Source organism: Neodiprion lecontei, chromosome 6 (genome assembly GCF_021901455.1).
Source record: "Neodiprion lecontei isolate iyNeoLeco1 chromosome 6, iyNeoLeco1.1, whole genome shotgun sequence".
In the NCBI taxonomy this organism is placed as follows: domain Eukaryota; kingdom Metazoa; phylum Arthropoda; class Insecta; order Hymenoptera; family Diprionidae; genus Neodiprion; species Neodiprion lecontei.
The window spans coordinates 2,673,361-2,687,548 of record NC_060265.1 but is presented as its reverse complement, the minus strand read 5'-3'; the positions used below and the strand labels follow the sequence as shown (position 1 = coordinate 2,687,548).

The following is a 14,188-nucleotide window of genomic DNA, read 5'->3' as shown; positions in this document are numbered from 1 at the left end:
ATTACCTTTTTTTCACAAAGTTGTCAATGTGAGTTTTTGATAAATGTTCAATTCAGTTTAGTGCGTACACTTGCAGAAATACATTTTATCATACATATGTGTAGATATAGAGTATATATTAATATCAAGAGATGTATTTTCATATAATTTTATATTGATTAAAGATAACTAATCACACACATGTCAGATACATACTATTTATTTTTCCTCCTCGTCGTCGGAACAAGCCGGAGTAAATCTATTATTTGATTATCAGATAATTTTATTGACAATACGATCACACTCGCGTGAATCAAACATGTTCAACGTGTTTTTATTTATGTTAACTTTATATTATATCAATTGTGATTTGTTAGAGAATTTATGTAGTGTTCATAATTATCAATATTACCGATAAGATTATAATGGAACGTGTATAGTACAACATTAGATGCTTAGGCATTGACAGGCGCCGGTGGAGTTTGCTTTAATTGTAAAATAATTGACCGCATTCGAGATACGTCTTTGGATGTGCGAGATGATTTTGGATTGAAATCACATAGTTTAGCAATTCGTTCCCACTCCGTTCCAGGTTCCACTTCATCCGCTTCTGCGACGAACTGTTTTTCCGCATTTCTATTGCAAATCGAAAAATTATTTATCATTTACGTTGTACAGACAAGCTAATATAAATTATAACAAAGAAAGGCGGCGAAGTAACGTGTTCAAGGTTGTGAAATGTAGTGACGAGTATAGTAAACTGTATAGGCCATTCTGTACAGTCCAGATTATATGAAATCCGTTTTCTCAAAAGTAAGTTTTCATTGAATAGTGGAAAAACATACACAGTACGATCATGATTTGAGTGAAGAGAATTAAATAATATAATACGCTACGTAGAGTACTTAAAAATTGCAACGCTAAAAAAGTAGTAGTGCAGATTTTTTGCAACACTGAACAGAGCGTATTCTACAATTTGAAATATTTCCAGCAGTATTGCACAAAGCAGTAATAAAACGTGGGTTAAAAACTTAACACATCTAATGAAGAGCACAATATTTAAGATTCGATTGGAGATATTCTTTTTAGCAAATAAAACAGTCACTCAGACTCTAGGAAATTTTAATACTTCAATCAATTTGTCCATGTAATCAGGATTTCGTATGAATGTCTTATTGCAATAGCCAGGCTGGTGAGTGTCATCAGGGTAAGTTATGTGATGATGATTTACTTACTTGGCAGATTCCCTAAGAAGCATAAAAAAAGCAGGGCACTATGACAGATTATATAAGAATATCAGGTAGGTATTTGATAATATTGAGAATACAGCGAAGTGAAGGTTCTAGATATTGGAAAAAATTGATGGGATAGCAGCAGTTTATATGAGTTAGTTAGTGACAATGACCAGGTCATGGTAACTGCACTGCTAATTATTTTAAGTTATATGTCAATTAATTGAATTGCAGATAGAAGCCACTTTCAACTAATTTGTGAAACTCACATTCAAATATTAAGTAATAAAAAACTGGTTTAGGCTGTTTAAAGTACAAATGTCACAAAAAGTCTTTATTGGCTGATGCTAATCACAGCGCACATAAGTCAGCTAATTATAAGGCATAAGCAAAGCATAGGCAGTTTAAATTCATCGATCGTTAATACTATGTAATATGGAATAAAAATAAGCCATACCTATTTGTAGCTTTAGTCTTACTGATAGCTTCGGAATGATGCTTGTACCACTCTTCAAGTTCTTTTTTTGCCGCTTCCCGCCAATCTTCTTTTTTCTTCTCTTCTTCCAAATCTGTTAAAAATTAAAATGAAGAATGTAGAAATTACCATGAAAAAACATATAATATAATCAATCTACGAAACTTCAGAATCTTTTCTACATTAACTTCAATTTGCACGAAATAATTACCCTTCTCTTCCAGCCTCTGTTTTTGCTCTTCTCTCCATTTTCGGATTTTCTCAGGCTCTTCATACACTGGAGGAATAACAGCAGCTGGTTCTTGATAGAAAAAGTAGACGAAAATAAATGTCAATTGAACATGTCGTTTGTCACAGGACTACTTTTTCCACTGAATACAAGAATAACCAGATAGTGTTTAGCATAGTCTAACATATATGGTATAATGCATAAGCGTACCTGGTAATTCTGGAGCAGGTGTCTCTGCAGGCTGTTCAACAGCATTGATCATAACAAAACTGCCGTCCGCATCTCCGCCAGGACCACCTTTCAAATCTCCAAAGTTAGCTGAGAAGTCATCTATAATGTATGGTAAGTGTTGTGTCAATAGCACAATACAAATTATAAGGTGAAATTCGTGAGATAAGCTTGTATCCCACCTTCGGCAGGGGGTGCTGCAGCAGAGGTGGATAAGGTGGCGGGTGGAATTTCATCCTCGAGGCCAGCGAGTTGATCCTGTTCACGAGCCAAAAATTCTGCTGCTGGATCAACCTCAGGTTCATCCTTGAAAAATTTGTCACCGAAAGCATCCATAGTTGAACACTGGAATGAGTGATCACGGATTCACATTAGAAAAACATAATCGAGGAAGATGTACTGAGTGACATTGGAGTGTTAACGGAATTCGTTGGTTTGCTTAGGCAGAACAATTACGATACTTGAAGTCGTTATCCAAAGTATGTTTGCAAGTTAGGCTAACTGTTATTGAAATAATACAATATGAGTGACTGACCCTTTTGTCAATACGTTAGCGTTCTAGGCGATTAGTAGATTTGGTCAAATTTAGTTAATACACATGGCTGGCCGTTATAGTATTGAATTGATGGTAAAACCGAGAAGAATATCCTACTCACGTTTTATTGCACAGTAATAATAACGAAACACCTGAGTGTAAGAAATAATTCCGTTGAACGTCAAATGTCAAAATCCCAAACTTTCCACTAAATCACAAACGTTCACGTTCAATAATGATGAATGAACAGTTGTGGGAGGTGGATCAAGTGTGAAAAAATGTCGGAAGAGACGCAAAACTCACGCCCGAACAATCGCTCTGGAGCGTCGCCCTCTGGAATCTGAGCAATGACTCACAAATAATGCGGAACGCAATTTGAAGGCTACGCCGGGCGTATTAAACAAGTCCTGCCGATAAAACGGCTTTTTATAGTCCTAGACCTACCCAGGTCCACTTACCCGTCGGTACTGATGGCTAAAATTTGTCCGTGACGGATCTGCAAATAAAGAAATGTAAAAAGTAAAGAACTGCAGTCACTCACGAGACCATGCAAAGAATGAAGTTAAATATAAGAATGACTGAATTTTATCACTTTCATCCAATTGCACGTTGAAATCGCATTTATTATTCGTATTCCGTTGTTATGAATGTACTGAGATATCCGCCATTTTAAAAACACTTGGTTCGTTAAATTTGTCCGACCTCTTTACACATTGAATTTTTACAAATGACGTTGCATTAGTAACGCTATCAGCTCATACCAATTACAACGAAGGCTTTTGCGTGACGAAAGAACTTGAAAAAATTACATGCGGATTCAGCATATTTTATTGTATAAAATAATAATTTATTACATTGGTCTAGAATTGTGTAATGTTTATTAATAAATGCAGCCGTATGGGTTGTTTGCCAGTTTGCATATATATTTTTTTTTAGTACGGCACGACTGCTTCAGTTCTATGTAGACACTGTGTCATAACCATTTTTGACAGTACCGCGCTTTATGTAAAAATAATTTAGTACGTAGTTGCAATGCCAGGAGGTATTTAGACACTGACGAGTTCGAAATTATAAGTAAAATATCCAGCAGATCGTTTGTAAATAAATAAACTGTACAAGACATGAAGGGCTGGTTAAAAAGCACAGTAATAAATTTTACAAGTAATAATTAAATGAAATGCTGTTATCACAATAGTATAAAGTGTATCTAATAGTAAAGTATTGGTAATAAATAGAGATTATTACTATCATCTATTGTTCACACTTCACTGGCAACAAAATTTAGGATTCTATTTATTTTATTAATTAGTAATATTATTTTATGTTTGTTGGCTGGTTTGTTTTATTCTCTCCGTAAAAGTGGCAAAAATTTAATTAAAAATCGCTTAAAAAAATATTTATAGCTAGTATAAAAATACTAAGAAATTTCAATGAACCGCAATCCAGGTACCCGCGCGTTAATATAACGACGGAAACCTCCGAATGGTTACTGAAAATTCACTTTTGACCAAAGTCAGTAAGTATAAGTAGGTACTTCAGTACATGAATTCATGCCGTACGATTACTAATTATTGTTATTATTCGCAGGCAGTGTGCATACTGGCGAATAGACTAAATTGATAATAATGCATGCACTTTTCTGTACGCAGAAGAGTCAATCAGTCTTGCCCTGATCCCCCCCTAGATACTTTCCTAATCCTGGGATTCGTTGCCGGAGGTTCGTTAATTAGCATTCATATTTATAACATGGCCTGTCTCAGATTACTCGATGTTATTCAGTTATCAGCTAAGCGCTTTCGCCGTCATCTTCACTGCCCAGAACGTCAGAACTACGGGGAAGTAGAAGAGCCACGTGTCCGTACCTGTAAATTTAGTCAATGCTCACATCCATGTACATATGAATACTTGCACAAAAAGATGCCAAAGAAAAAAATTATGTAATTCGATCACTGTAATTCCGAGTGTACTGCCAGATACTCACTTGCTGCTTTTGTACTTCTCCTGAATGGCTTGCTGTTGTATGTTACACGCATTGCTGAATGTTTTTGTAAGACAACTTATGCACCCCTTCAGTTCCTTGAAGTTGTAGCCAGTCGAAAGAGCCAATTCCTCAGGCCATGCTTCTTCGTTTAAAGTGTGTCGTGCCAAGGCTATGGCTGATGCTGCTAAGTGACTTGGCAGGAATGCCAGGTAGGGATCTGCCTCCAGCATCGACAGTTCGCACAAATACTAAACGACATCAAATGAAAGGGTTATATTCGTTCTTTTAATATCATGTTCAGAAGTGAAATGTATTGAGGTGTATTTGTACTTCGATTATAACAGAGTAGATTTTCTGTATATGTGAGTAGTAATAGCAATCAAAACTTACCATAGCCAAATACTGGATCTTCTCTGAAAGGTTGTTACTGATACAGAAATCGGTGAGAAAAGCTAAGGGCGTTGGGACCGTTAAGTCAAAGGATAAGACACGAAGTATGAGATGTTCCATCCGTAATACTTGCTTCTTTGTGTACGTATCATCCGTAATGTATACAAATTCACCAACATCAGGAGGATAAATCTCTTCATATTTGCTGTTGGATAAACAGTAGTATTATAATATGCTATTTAACTCTGACTGTACCAATGACAAGTTGAAGCTGAATGACACAAATTGGACTCTTATTCTCAGTTTGTAGAACTAATACAAAAAATGAGTTAAATAAAAAGTATACGTACCTAATGTACACTGTCGGCTTTTAGTTTTTCAGATAAATCAACAAATAGTACTTACGCCGCGATGAACATGGCAGCAGTACCAACAAGCTGCAGTTTGGCTCGTACCACGCTCATGTAGGAGAGGAAACGGTCGATGTAAGACACAGCCAAATACAAGGTTTCACTGTGCAACCGATACTCTTCAGCTACTTCCACCAACCAATCAACAAGTATTGATCGCATCGAGTATGTTATGTCTGGCTGCTTTTTCATATACCCTGGCTTCGGTCTATGCTGAGTCTGCGCAAGATGAAAGAGAGTTTTTTGTACAATTTCTATCAGCAGAATTAGTATCGAGTTTTTTGTACATGTAGAACTCATAACTAGAAAATTTCCTAATTCAAAAACATATATATTTGGAGTAAATGCAAGAAATTGCATGCACAAAGACAAACCTCTGCAGATCGAAGGTAGTTGTATATGTCTGCCCTGTACTCATCGACATCGAAGAAGTTAAGCCTGAGTGCTTTGCTCGCTTCACGTTTAGCTGCAATATCTTTTCTCGAAGAATCCAACAGGCAAATTGATTTTTCCAAGGACATGGGGCTCTCTTGGGGGAAGAACGGTTCGTCCCGTTTTTTTTTATTTATTTCTTGCAAAGCTGCTCGAAGTGATGGTAAAATGGGAGGCACTACATCAAGAACCGGCATTTCTCTTTCAACTTTTGTCATGTCTGCAATTTGTTTCCCCTTTGTTTCCTTGGACTCTTTAGTTTCTCTGAGGGCAACGGATGTCTCCTTTTCAAGTTTATCTTCATATATATTAAACGTCCCATCATCTTTCTTATCCTCGTATATCTTGAAAGTCTCATATTGACTGGATACGAATGCTTTTGCCTTCGGATACTTCTCGTCTTTATTACCAATCTCCTGATAAGAACAATGCTATATCAATGTATTGTTTTGAGGTTATGTGAGGCGGTCCTGAGCTGATCATTGATTTTTGGTTAATAAAAATGCTTTGGAAGGAAAACTTTACGATGATTTTCTCTTAAGGATAACTTTTGTATAAATGGAGTACAGAATGTTCAAATAAATATCACATTTCATAGGTACAATACAACACCATGTATCAGACATGGTGAAGCTGGCTGCAAATAACCATACGTCTTTCAAAAGCCTCGCAATCAACTGCCATAAGTCAAGAAAATATGGAAATAGCTTAATCGATTCACACAGGGTCATTTACACGACTTAAGCATTGTTTATTTACCAACAAGTAAGAATAAAAAAAATTACCAACGTGAGTAGTAACGAGGCAGATTGAAGCTACGAGGTGAAACGAACGATTTCAGATTGGCATAATTTTGCAGATGTAGAATGGATGAAGGTTTGACAGGTGGAGAAACAGAAATATATGACAAATTGTATGAGATAAGAGGAAAATTGAGGTGAACCTAAAAAAAAATGTATTTATATTTCATTATTATAATTACCGGTTTTGAAGTTCTCAGGCAGTTGTTGTTAATAACTCCAAGGACCGCCCGTTTGCTTTGTTGTAGTCCTTGGCTTGGATTCGGTATCGAAATATTCTCTTTGCCGCGTAGGATATCGGTTATCCGATTCTCCTGGTCCTCGTGCACCCGAATTGTAGCCATTATTTCTTCGATCAATATTACTTCCTCGTCAAATAAATATTTACAAGTGCGAGCAGCTTATTTTTGTTGAGTGGTTACTTGATACAGACACGTTGATACGTGCCCGTTACCTGTCGATATTTAGGATACGTTGCTTCAAAACTGCCCGAGCATTGCAGAGAATATCGGAGCTGGACGTAACACCAACAAACTTTTCTCTCGCCGTTTGATTTTAAACAAACGCAACTCCAACAGCTGGCGATACGTTACAAGCGTTGCTTGAATCCACCAATCGAAACAATGTTTGCACTCTGGATATTTTATCTACCAATCGCGTTTCCCTACGTTCCAAAAACCATCATTCTTCTTCCTGATTATTCCCTCCGATTTCACTCGGAATCCTTGCGGTTTTTATGGAGTGAGATTTTCTTTTTGCGTAAATCTCAACAAATGACATTAATTTTACATGATAGTTTTTAAGAATCAGCACCTTATATTTTACAATTCGTCTTGGCTAATTCGGCAGCATTTTCCTGTGGCAGGATCTATGTGTGTTTGTGCAAATTTAATATATGGCCAAGGATTGAATTCAGCCTAGAGATGGTGCAGCGTATGCGGAAGCATGACCATTGTTGATTCATTGTTGAAGGGGGATTTATTTAAATTTCAATAAATGGCTAGAAAATCGCAATCAATCATACGATATAGGTATACACCGTATACACTTCTGACTGAAAAAAATCATCATGGGGTATTTTAGAAGGTTTCAATAAATTCAGGTATATTAGCATAGAGATTATGTATTAGAAGGTCTAGCTCGGACACGAGTATCCAATCACAGCTAGTGTCGAGTAGAAAGGACCAACAGAATTCGGAACGCAATTTAGTAGCAGCCTCTGTGGTCTCTTTTCGTCTGCTTCGCGATACCCTACCTAACCTCACAGCTGTCACAGTACCGTATGCTGTTTGTATTTGACAGACAGTAGCGCGCACCGATTTGTATATTTCCACGACGTATGGCATATTGTGAATCTTAGATTTAAATTACTTTCTGCCCAGTCGTTAAATTCACACTCATAGAATGGCACCACAATTGAAGATATCATCAAACGTAATCGAGGTGATCATAAATTTGCCACTTAACGGTGGTTCATGAGTGCCATACGTCACTTATATTCACTATTCAAAAATCATTATCGTTCTAAGATAGAAAAAAAATACGTTCTAGATTTAGGATTTTATTTTTTTAATTCTCAGCAATTATTTGCAGCGATTAAACAATGTGGACTATGTTTGTACTGGCCGGCTATATGGAGTTGTTTATGAAAATACTCTAATGGTTTTAACATTTACCCTGGATTCTAAGAATGGCAGTGACGAGACTAATACAAGTCACGTATATCTACAGTTGAATATGCCCGCTGAAATTGATCTCTGTGGCGTACTTTCCATTGGGGGCAGTGAACAAGCCATACTCTATGCTTTGAAGGTGACATAACGTCTAAATCGACTTGAGTAGAACATAAATTCATGTTGAATAATATTGGGAAAAAATATAGATTATATTTTATTTCCCGTTTTATTACCTATTCACAGGACATCGATGTCACCGACAACCCCCTGCTTTTGAACTGTGGAATCAGAGGCACAGAACTGCAATCCTACTTTTATATTCACCAGAAATTAGAGAAGGCTGGGAGTCTGGAAGTCCTTAATGAACTTGATATTTGGCAACGATTTGCATACATTAGACTAGAAACTAGTTTCCCAATTGTAACAAGGAAAGATGGCCTTTTGGACGCTATTCAACAAGCCAGGAAAAATGTATTCCCTTTGAACCTACCAAATCCTGTAATGTCATATTTCTAAAATCTTCAACATTTAAAATTATTTTGCAGATTGCATCAGGTAAGGTGGGCTTTTGTTTACCAAAAAACAACGTCTACCTCTTGGGTGGAGAAATTGACGCCAAGGATTCATCGCTTGAATTTTTGCAAGCGCCAACTGCTTCCCTGTACGAAGGTATTGGCAACACCAAGGACATCCTGAAGCGTGTTCCTGAAATAGTTGTGAGTCTTGTTAATGATTTCCGAGTCGACAACAAAATGTTATAAATTTGAATAGTGCTATGGAATGACTACATCTTTTTTTGTATACATGTACTGTAATTTTGAATATAGGACGCCATTTCTGCAGATATGTTCATAATATCAACAAAAGATGGAGTACTAGAGGGAGGTATCAAGTGCGCCCCTGTGTTGCAACATGTTAAACGTGAGTAATTCGAGTATGTATCGTGTTATGGTATTGGATGTTACCAGTTCTTTTACATTTTTATAATTAGATTATCAATTTATTTTTCAGAATCGTTTGAATGTCTCGATTTTCACCTGAAAATAGATGCATTGTCTTTAGTCAGTCTTAATATAGGAATGGCCCAGCTTTATGCAGTCCTGGTCGAATCTGTGTGTCGTAATTTAAAGCTGACTGAGCAAACTCTGAGTAAGCAGTTTGCCAAGGATGGGGCTGTCTTCAAATTGCCTGGATCAATACATTTCAAACCACGGGGGTGTGGGCATCTTTTTACAATTAACTATCCAGCTGGGTTTTCTGATGCCGACATGTGTAAGAGATTTCAAGTTATATGTATGTATATAATATAATTCGTAGTTGAACATATTTGTTATAAATATTTCAGCCTGGTACCGTAAGAGTTTACACACAGCCCTTGCCCTAGACATGACCAAGCCATGTTTCCGTAAAGGAAATGCCCTCAAGTTCCGAAATGATATAGACTTGAACGCACCTCTTCTGAATCCACATGAAGCAATTCAAAACTCAGGAGGTTTCTTGTTTACTTTACCAATTCTATTTTTGCTTACAACGCACAGGTGTATAAAATGATAAAATTATTTTTAGTCGCAGGTGGAAAGCCTAGCTTAGTTGACGGCCTTTACTCCTATCATCACTATATGCAAGATCATTTTGATGACAATGGCTGGGGATGTGCGTACAGATCTCTTCAAACTATCATTTCCTGGTACATGTAAGTCATTGACCTGTGTTTTACTCATTTTTTAAGTTGGTTTCTGACGAACTCTTTAACTTTGCAGATTAAATGGCTACACTGAAAAGTCAATACCAAGTCACCGAGAGATACAAAGAATTTTAGTAGATATCGGTGATAAGCCATCCAGTTTTATCGGAAGTAAACAATGGATTGGCTCGACAGAAGTTGGATTTGTGCTGGAGACCCTATTAGGTGTCACCATAAAAGTACTATGTGCCTCAACTGGTCAGGAAATGTCCAGTCTTGCCTCTTCTTTAGCATATCATTTTCAAACACAAGGAACTCCTGTTATGATCGGTAAGAAAATTATTTACAGTTGATTAACCGGCAAATTTTTTTATTACATATAGCAAGCTTCATACATTATCGAAGGTCAGTTTCAAAATATTCTAATATATTTCTGATTAGGTGGTGGTGTGTTGGCTCACACAATCTTGGGCATAGACTACAATGAGAATTCGGGAGATGTGAAGTTTTTGATTCTCGATCCTCACTATACGGGCGGAGAAAATTTAACAACAATTATTACCAAAGGCTGGTGTGGATGGAAGAATCAAGATTTCTGGAAAAAAGATGCGTTTTACAACATGTGTTTACCACAACGACCGATATGTATATAATGTTCTTATGTGAAAGAGGCGTATAAATATTCGTTATATTTTTTCACGACTATATATAACTTATTGTTACAATAATCATAATTGAACGTTGTTTAAAATATTTTACATTTATTTCCAGTAGATCAGAACTTGAAGTATTCCCCCCTGTTACCACTTTCGACTCTGCAAATTTGTAGTCTCAATAACTACTCAGATTCTTACACTAATAATGATAAGCACTGCCATTTCTCGACATACCCAGTAGATTATTGGAATCTTGTGCAGAGCAAGGGAAGAGATGAATTAGAGATCATCATCATACGACTGTAGTCGTCTTAAGATGTTTAGCAGAAACACTCACATTTGCACAAGGGACACGGAATACTACAGAAATCTTACTGCAGAAAAGCTGCTGTTCAAGTTCTCCTTGACAGGCTGGGGATTTGAACTCAGGTCTTACCGTTCCTCAGTTTTTCACGCTAAGCTAGTACGGTCAGTAAATTATTTGGTGAGATAATTTAGTTGCTGATATTGTAGCATTGCTGCAATATTGGAGGAAACGAATCAGTGTTGTGACTTGTCAATTTGTTAAAAGAAATTTGAACATTTTTATTCTGGGACTATTTTTTTAACAATATCGAGCCGCATTAACAAGTGTAAGTTGTAAAAATTTGTGGCACATATAACTAATTCAGCTAATGTTCACATTCCACCTGCACTTTTCTGGAGTAGCTGAGCAAATCTATTCGTTATTAAAAGAGACACATCTATGAATCTATCCACGCAGTTGTTTAGACACGTTTCTGTCCGGCTGTCCAGCTTGCTACCTGGTTTGTCCATACACTTGTCCCAACAGAAGTCGTTGAACTCGTGTATCTGGAAGAGGAGAAATTTGCGCCTAATATTGTGCAAAATATAATTGTTAAGGTAAGTACACGTTTTAACGATATTTTCGTATGAAATTAGTTTCAAAAAAGGTAAATGTGGCGCTATAGCAAAATCAATCGGGTATTAGATAAAATAACGTGGGAGCAATGTCAGGTAAATTTATTTCGCGTCTGTATAAACAGATATTGGCTGTAGCTAATCAAAAGGGCATGTCGCAATTGTAAATAGGATATTTATTCCGAATTTTTATGCAGGGAAGATCTGAACTAACATAACCTCACCTGCGCATTGAATTGAGCTTTCTGCTTTTCGACCATCAGAAATTCCTGTAATTCAGCCTCGCCACTTTTCGGCTTTCGACTATCGTCAAACGTAGATGTGTTACTGAATAAATCTGCCATGTTTTGTTTGTTTTTGCTATATTTTTTACTCTGGTATCGATTAATTTATCATCAATTTATATTCTTTATCTTCTGTAGCAGTAGGTCGGCGAAATTTTGTCTACAAAGTGTTCCGAAAACCACAATTTTTGCATAATCATATAGCGGGTGTAGTGGTGTATACCTAGGATGCGTTCCGAAATTAGCTCCCAGTGCCATCTCTGGTGTTATGTGATTACAGCTAGGATGTTCTGCTTGTTGTACCGTTGGATAGCAATTTTACCAAAAGGAAGAAGAAGTTCGTGATTTCGCTGTGTGCATTCGTGGTGCTTTCTACAGCCGGGTTAACCTCACTTTGGAAAAAATGTTCAAAAAGTATGTATTGAATTTTAAAAGGGAATTACAACCTCAATTTGTCATTATTGTAGAAAAACTGTCCGCCTTTTATTTCTTAAAAAAACATTATTTTTCTCTACTTTGCAGATTCGATGAAAAGGATAGTATATCAGGTGTACAGCAACTAAAATCGTCGGTTCAGAAAGGAATCAGATCCAAACTTTTAGAGCTTTATCCACATTTGGAGTCTTACATCGATCAGATAATACCGAAGAAGGACTCTTTTCGGATTGTCAAATGGTAAGATCACATGAAAAGAATTAAAAAAAAAAAGTATCATTTTAAGGTAACACCTAATGCTTCAGATAATTGTGTAAAATTATGTCAAAATGATACAAGTCCTAATTACCGTATTGTTCCGAATATGAGCTGAGGTTTTTAGTCGTTGCCAGCACCCACTAAAATCATCCTCATCTAATATGTGGACCCAGTTTATGTTCGGGTAACTAAGAAAAGCACCCTGAAATATTGTCTCGAAATTGGGCGTCATCTTATACTCGGAACAATACGGTAATTGTCATTCTATCAATGTTGAATGTATTTGGGATACTAGTTAATATGCAGTTGATGTTCGAAGTGGTTCTTTACGCGGTAAGTAAGCTTATTGAATTATTATTAAATTAATTTCTATTTTTTGCACATCATCGTTTATACATGTATCTTATTGTCATACAATGTTAACTAATAAAATTGTAGCCACGACCACATCGAAATCATGGTAAACAGTGCAGGAGAGTTACTTTTTTTTCATCAACGGGAGGGACCATGGATGCCTACATTGAAGTTGTTACATAAGTGTATGTGAATGACATTATCAAGTCGTAATCTCTGGTAATTCTGGATTAATCAATCAGTTTTCACAATTTGAAAGTTGTCTAAGATCTATATTTTTGCAGATCCATTTTTTCTACCGATACAACAAGTAGATAAAGGGGCAATTCGCTTTGTCCTTAGTGGTGCTAACATCATGTGTCCAGGCTTGACATCTCCGGGTGCACAAATGACGGCTGCTGCAAAGGGAACAGTAGTTGTATCCTTTTTCATTGCTGACTATATTCAATTAAATGTGAAGAAATTTTGTTAAATTGTAACATTTGATAGGAAATTACCTTTTAGCATCACATTGATGGCTACTAATAAGAAAGACTTATATTCAGCTCAACCGCGTGAAAAAAAACCTTTTATTCTCCAGTATAGGAGGTACGTTAGGTTTTCATATTGTCACTCTGGAGATGGATTTTTCTTATTGGCAGTGATCGACATGTGATGGGTTTATTTCTTCTTCGTTTTTATTATCACACGATTGTTCAAAAATATTATTCTATATCCAAGTAACTCGTTCATTTAGGCAGTTATGGCCGAGGGCAAACAACATGCTTTAGCAGTTGGAATGACATCGTTGTCAACTGATGATATGTAAGTCGAAAGATTGATGAATACAATTTTGGCTACAATTGTATCATAATTGTAACTTACATTTATAAATTTCAGCGCAAAAATAAACAAAGGCGTTGGTGTTGAAAACTGTCATTACCTCAATGATGGACTTTGGCAAATGAAGGCTGTGAAATGAGTTGTTACTTTATTACCTACTGGAATGCCTGTAAAATAAGATTATTCTATTCCCAACTCAACCATGATTGTTCACTTTATTGACCTGAAATGTGGGACAAAAGTAGCAGATTCCTTCTTTATTTCTTTCCCTCGTTTGTGAGAGAAATGTAGCACGTTTCTCCTACATTTGCGGGAATAATGATTAGTTTTGAAATGGGTTTTTCAGTTTTTCTCACTATTTTCAAATTTTAACTATTTCGTACGGTGTTATTGTGAATTTTCAACAA

At 36.4% G+C, this 14,188-nt stretch overlaps 5 protein-coding genes across 10 annotated transcripts; 2 read left to right on the top strand and 3 right to left on the bottom strand.

Annotated features, from left to right (window-relative positions):
• Window positions 1–118: 118 nt before the first annotated feature.
• Window positions 119–3,404, bottom strand: LOC107225439 (clathrin light chain). 6 transcript variants are annotated; one of them, XM_046743678.1, is made up of 8 exons: window positions 3,271–3,404; window positions 3,137–3,174; window positions 2,326–2,488; window positions 2,126–2,245; window positions 1,898–1,987; window positions 1,669–1,780; window positions 1,215–1,226; window positions 119–615 (listed from the first exon to the last, which is right to left on the bottom strand). In XM_046743678.1, the coding sequence occupies exons 3-8, from the start codon at window positions 2,477–2,479 to the stop codon at window positions 435–437; spliced, it is 669 nt and encodes a 222-aa protein (XP_046599634.1). In that variant the 5' UTR covers window positions 2,480–2,488; window positions 3,137–3,174; window positions 3,271–3,404; the 3' UTR covers window positions 119–434. The 6 variants fall into 6 exon arrangements, with proteins under 6 accessions (XP_046599634.1, XP_046599631.1, XP_015521398.2 ...); XM_046743675.1 differs by having other exon boundaries at window positions 3,275–3,382; XM_015665912.2 differs by lacking the exon at window positions 1,215–1,226 and having other exon boundaries at window positions 3,275–3,376.
• A 423-nt stretch (window positions 3,405–3,827) lies between these two features.
• Window positions 3,828–7,261, bottom strand: LOC107225442 (cyclin-A2). Its single transcript, XM_015665917.2, has 6 exons — window positions 6,874–7,261; window positions 5,834–6,307; window positions 5,455–5,678; window positions 5,050–5,254; window positions 4,660–4,907; window positions 3,828–4,540 (listed from the first exon to the last, which is right to left on the bottom strand). Exons 1-6 carry the CDS (start codon window positions 7,033–7,035, stop codon window positions 4,465–4,467), a joined length of 1,389 nt encoding a protein of 462 aa, XP_015521403.1. The 5' UTR covers window positions 7,036–7,261; the 3' UTR covers window positions 3,828–4,464.
• A 652-nt stretch (window positions 7,262–7,913) lies between these two features.
• LOC107225441 (ufm1-specific protease 2) lies at window positions 7,914–10,746 on the top strand. The gene is made up of 10 exons (XM_015665916.2): window positions 7,914–8,134; window positions 8,285–8,503; window positions 8,611–8,838; window positions 8,913–9,083; window positions 9,195–9,288; window positions 9,379–9,639; window positions 9,713–9,859; window positions 9,934–10,060; window positions 10,128–10,381; window positions 10,493–10,746. Exons 1-10 carry the CDS (start codon window positions 8,096–8,098, stop codon window positions 10,702–10,704), a joined length of 1,752 nt encoding a protein of 583 aa, XP_015521402.2. The 5' UTR covers window positions 7,914–8,095; the 3' UTR covers window positions 10,705–10,746.
• On the bottom strand, window positions 10,405–12,081 carry LOC107225402 (mitochondrial import inner membrane translocase subunit Tim8). Its single transcript, XM_015665856.2, has 2 exons — window positions 11,853–12,081; window positions 10,405–11,559 (listed from the first exon to the last, which is right to left on the bottom strand). Exons 1-2 carry the CDS (start codon window positions 11,970–11,972, stop codon window positions 11,386–11,388), a joined length of 294 nt encoding a protein of 97 aa, XP_015521342.1. The 5' UTR covers window positions 11,973–12,081; the 3' UTR covers window positions 10,405–11,385.
• Window positions 12,082–12,192: 111 nt separating this feature from the next.
• Window positions 12,193–13,981, top strand: LOC107225399 (malignant T-cell-amplified sequence 1 homolog). The gene is made up of 6 exons (XM_015665853.2): window positions 12,193–12,326; window positions 12,435–12,587; window positions 13,044–13,144; window positions 13,244–13,377; window positions 13,696–13,763; window positions 13,839–13,981. The coding sequence occupies exons 1-6, from the start codon at window positions 12,316–12,318 to the stop codon at window positions 13,918–13,920; spliced, it is 549 nt and encodes a 182-aa protein (XP_015521339.1). The 5' UTR covers window positions 12,193–12,315; the 3' UTR covers window positions 13,921–13,981.
• The last annotated feature ends 207 nt before the right edge of the window (window positions 13,982–14,188 follow it).

Bases quoted from the DNA above. Each gene is read 5' to 3' on its own strand.
- LOC107225441 (XM_015665916.2), top strand. From the start codon at position 8,096: ATGGCACCACAATTGAAGATATCATCAAACGTAATCGAG. The intron at 8,504-8,610 runs GTGACATAACGT...ACCTATTCACAG, and splicing joins CCATACTCTATGCTTTGAAG to GACATCGATGTCACCGACAA. The intron at 9,084-9,194 runs GTGAGTCTTGTT...TTTTGAATATAG, and splicing joins AGCGTGTTCCTGAAATAGTT to GACGCCATTTCTGCAGATAT.
- LOC107225399 (XM_015665853.2), top strand. The intron at 13,145-13,243 runs GTATGTGAATGA...ATATTTTTGCAG, and splicing joins ATTGAAGTTGTTACATAAGT to ATCCATTTTTTCTACCGATA. The intron at 13,378-13,695 runs GTATCCTTTTTC...TCGTTCATTTAG, and splicing joins CTGCAAAGGGAACAGTAGTT to GCAGTTATGGCCGAGGGCAA.
- LOC107225439 (XM_046743675.1), bottom strand. From the start codon at position 3,299: ATGCGATTTCAACGTGCAATTGGAT. The intron at 2,246-2,325 runs GTGGGATACAAG...CATACATTATAG, and splicing joins TGCAGCACCCCCTGCCGAAG to ATGACTTCTCAGCTAACTTT. The intron at 1,781-1,897 runs GTAATTATTTCG...AATTTTTAACAG, and splicing joins ACAGAGGCTGGAAGAGAAGG to ATTTGGAAGAAGAGAAGAAA.
- LOC107225442 (XM_015665917.2), bottom strand. From the start codon at position 7,035: ATGGCTACAATTCGGGTGCACGAGGACCAGGAGAATCGGATAACCGAT. The intron at 5,679-5,833 runs GTTTGTCTTTGT...CATCTTGCGCAG, and splicing joins ACTACCTTCGATCTGCAGAG to ACTCAGCATAGACCGAAGCC. The intron at 4,541-4,659 runs GTGAGTATCTGG...CTAAATTTACAG, and splicing joins GAGAAGTACAAAAGCAGCAA to GTACGGACACGTGGCTCTTC.
- LOC107225402 (XM_015665856.2), bottom strand. From the start codon at position 11,972: ATGGCAGATTTATTCAGTAACACATCTACGTTTGACGATAGTCGAAAG. The intron at 11,560-11,852 runs GTGAGGTTATGT...CTCCTCTTCCAG, and splicing joins AAGCTCAATTCAATGCGCAG to ATACACGAGTTCAACGACTT.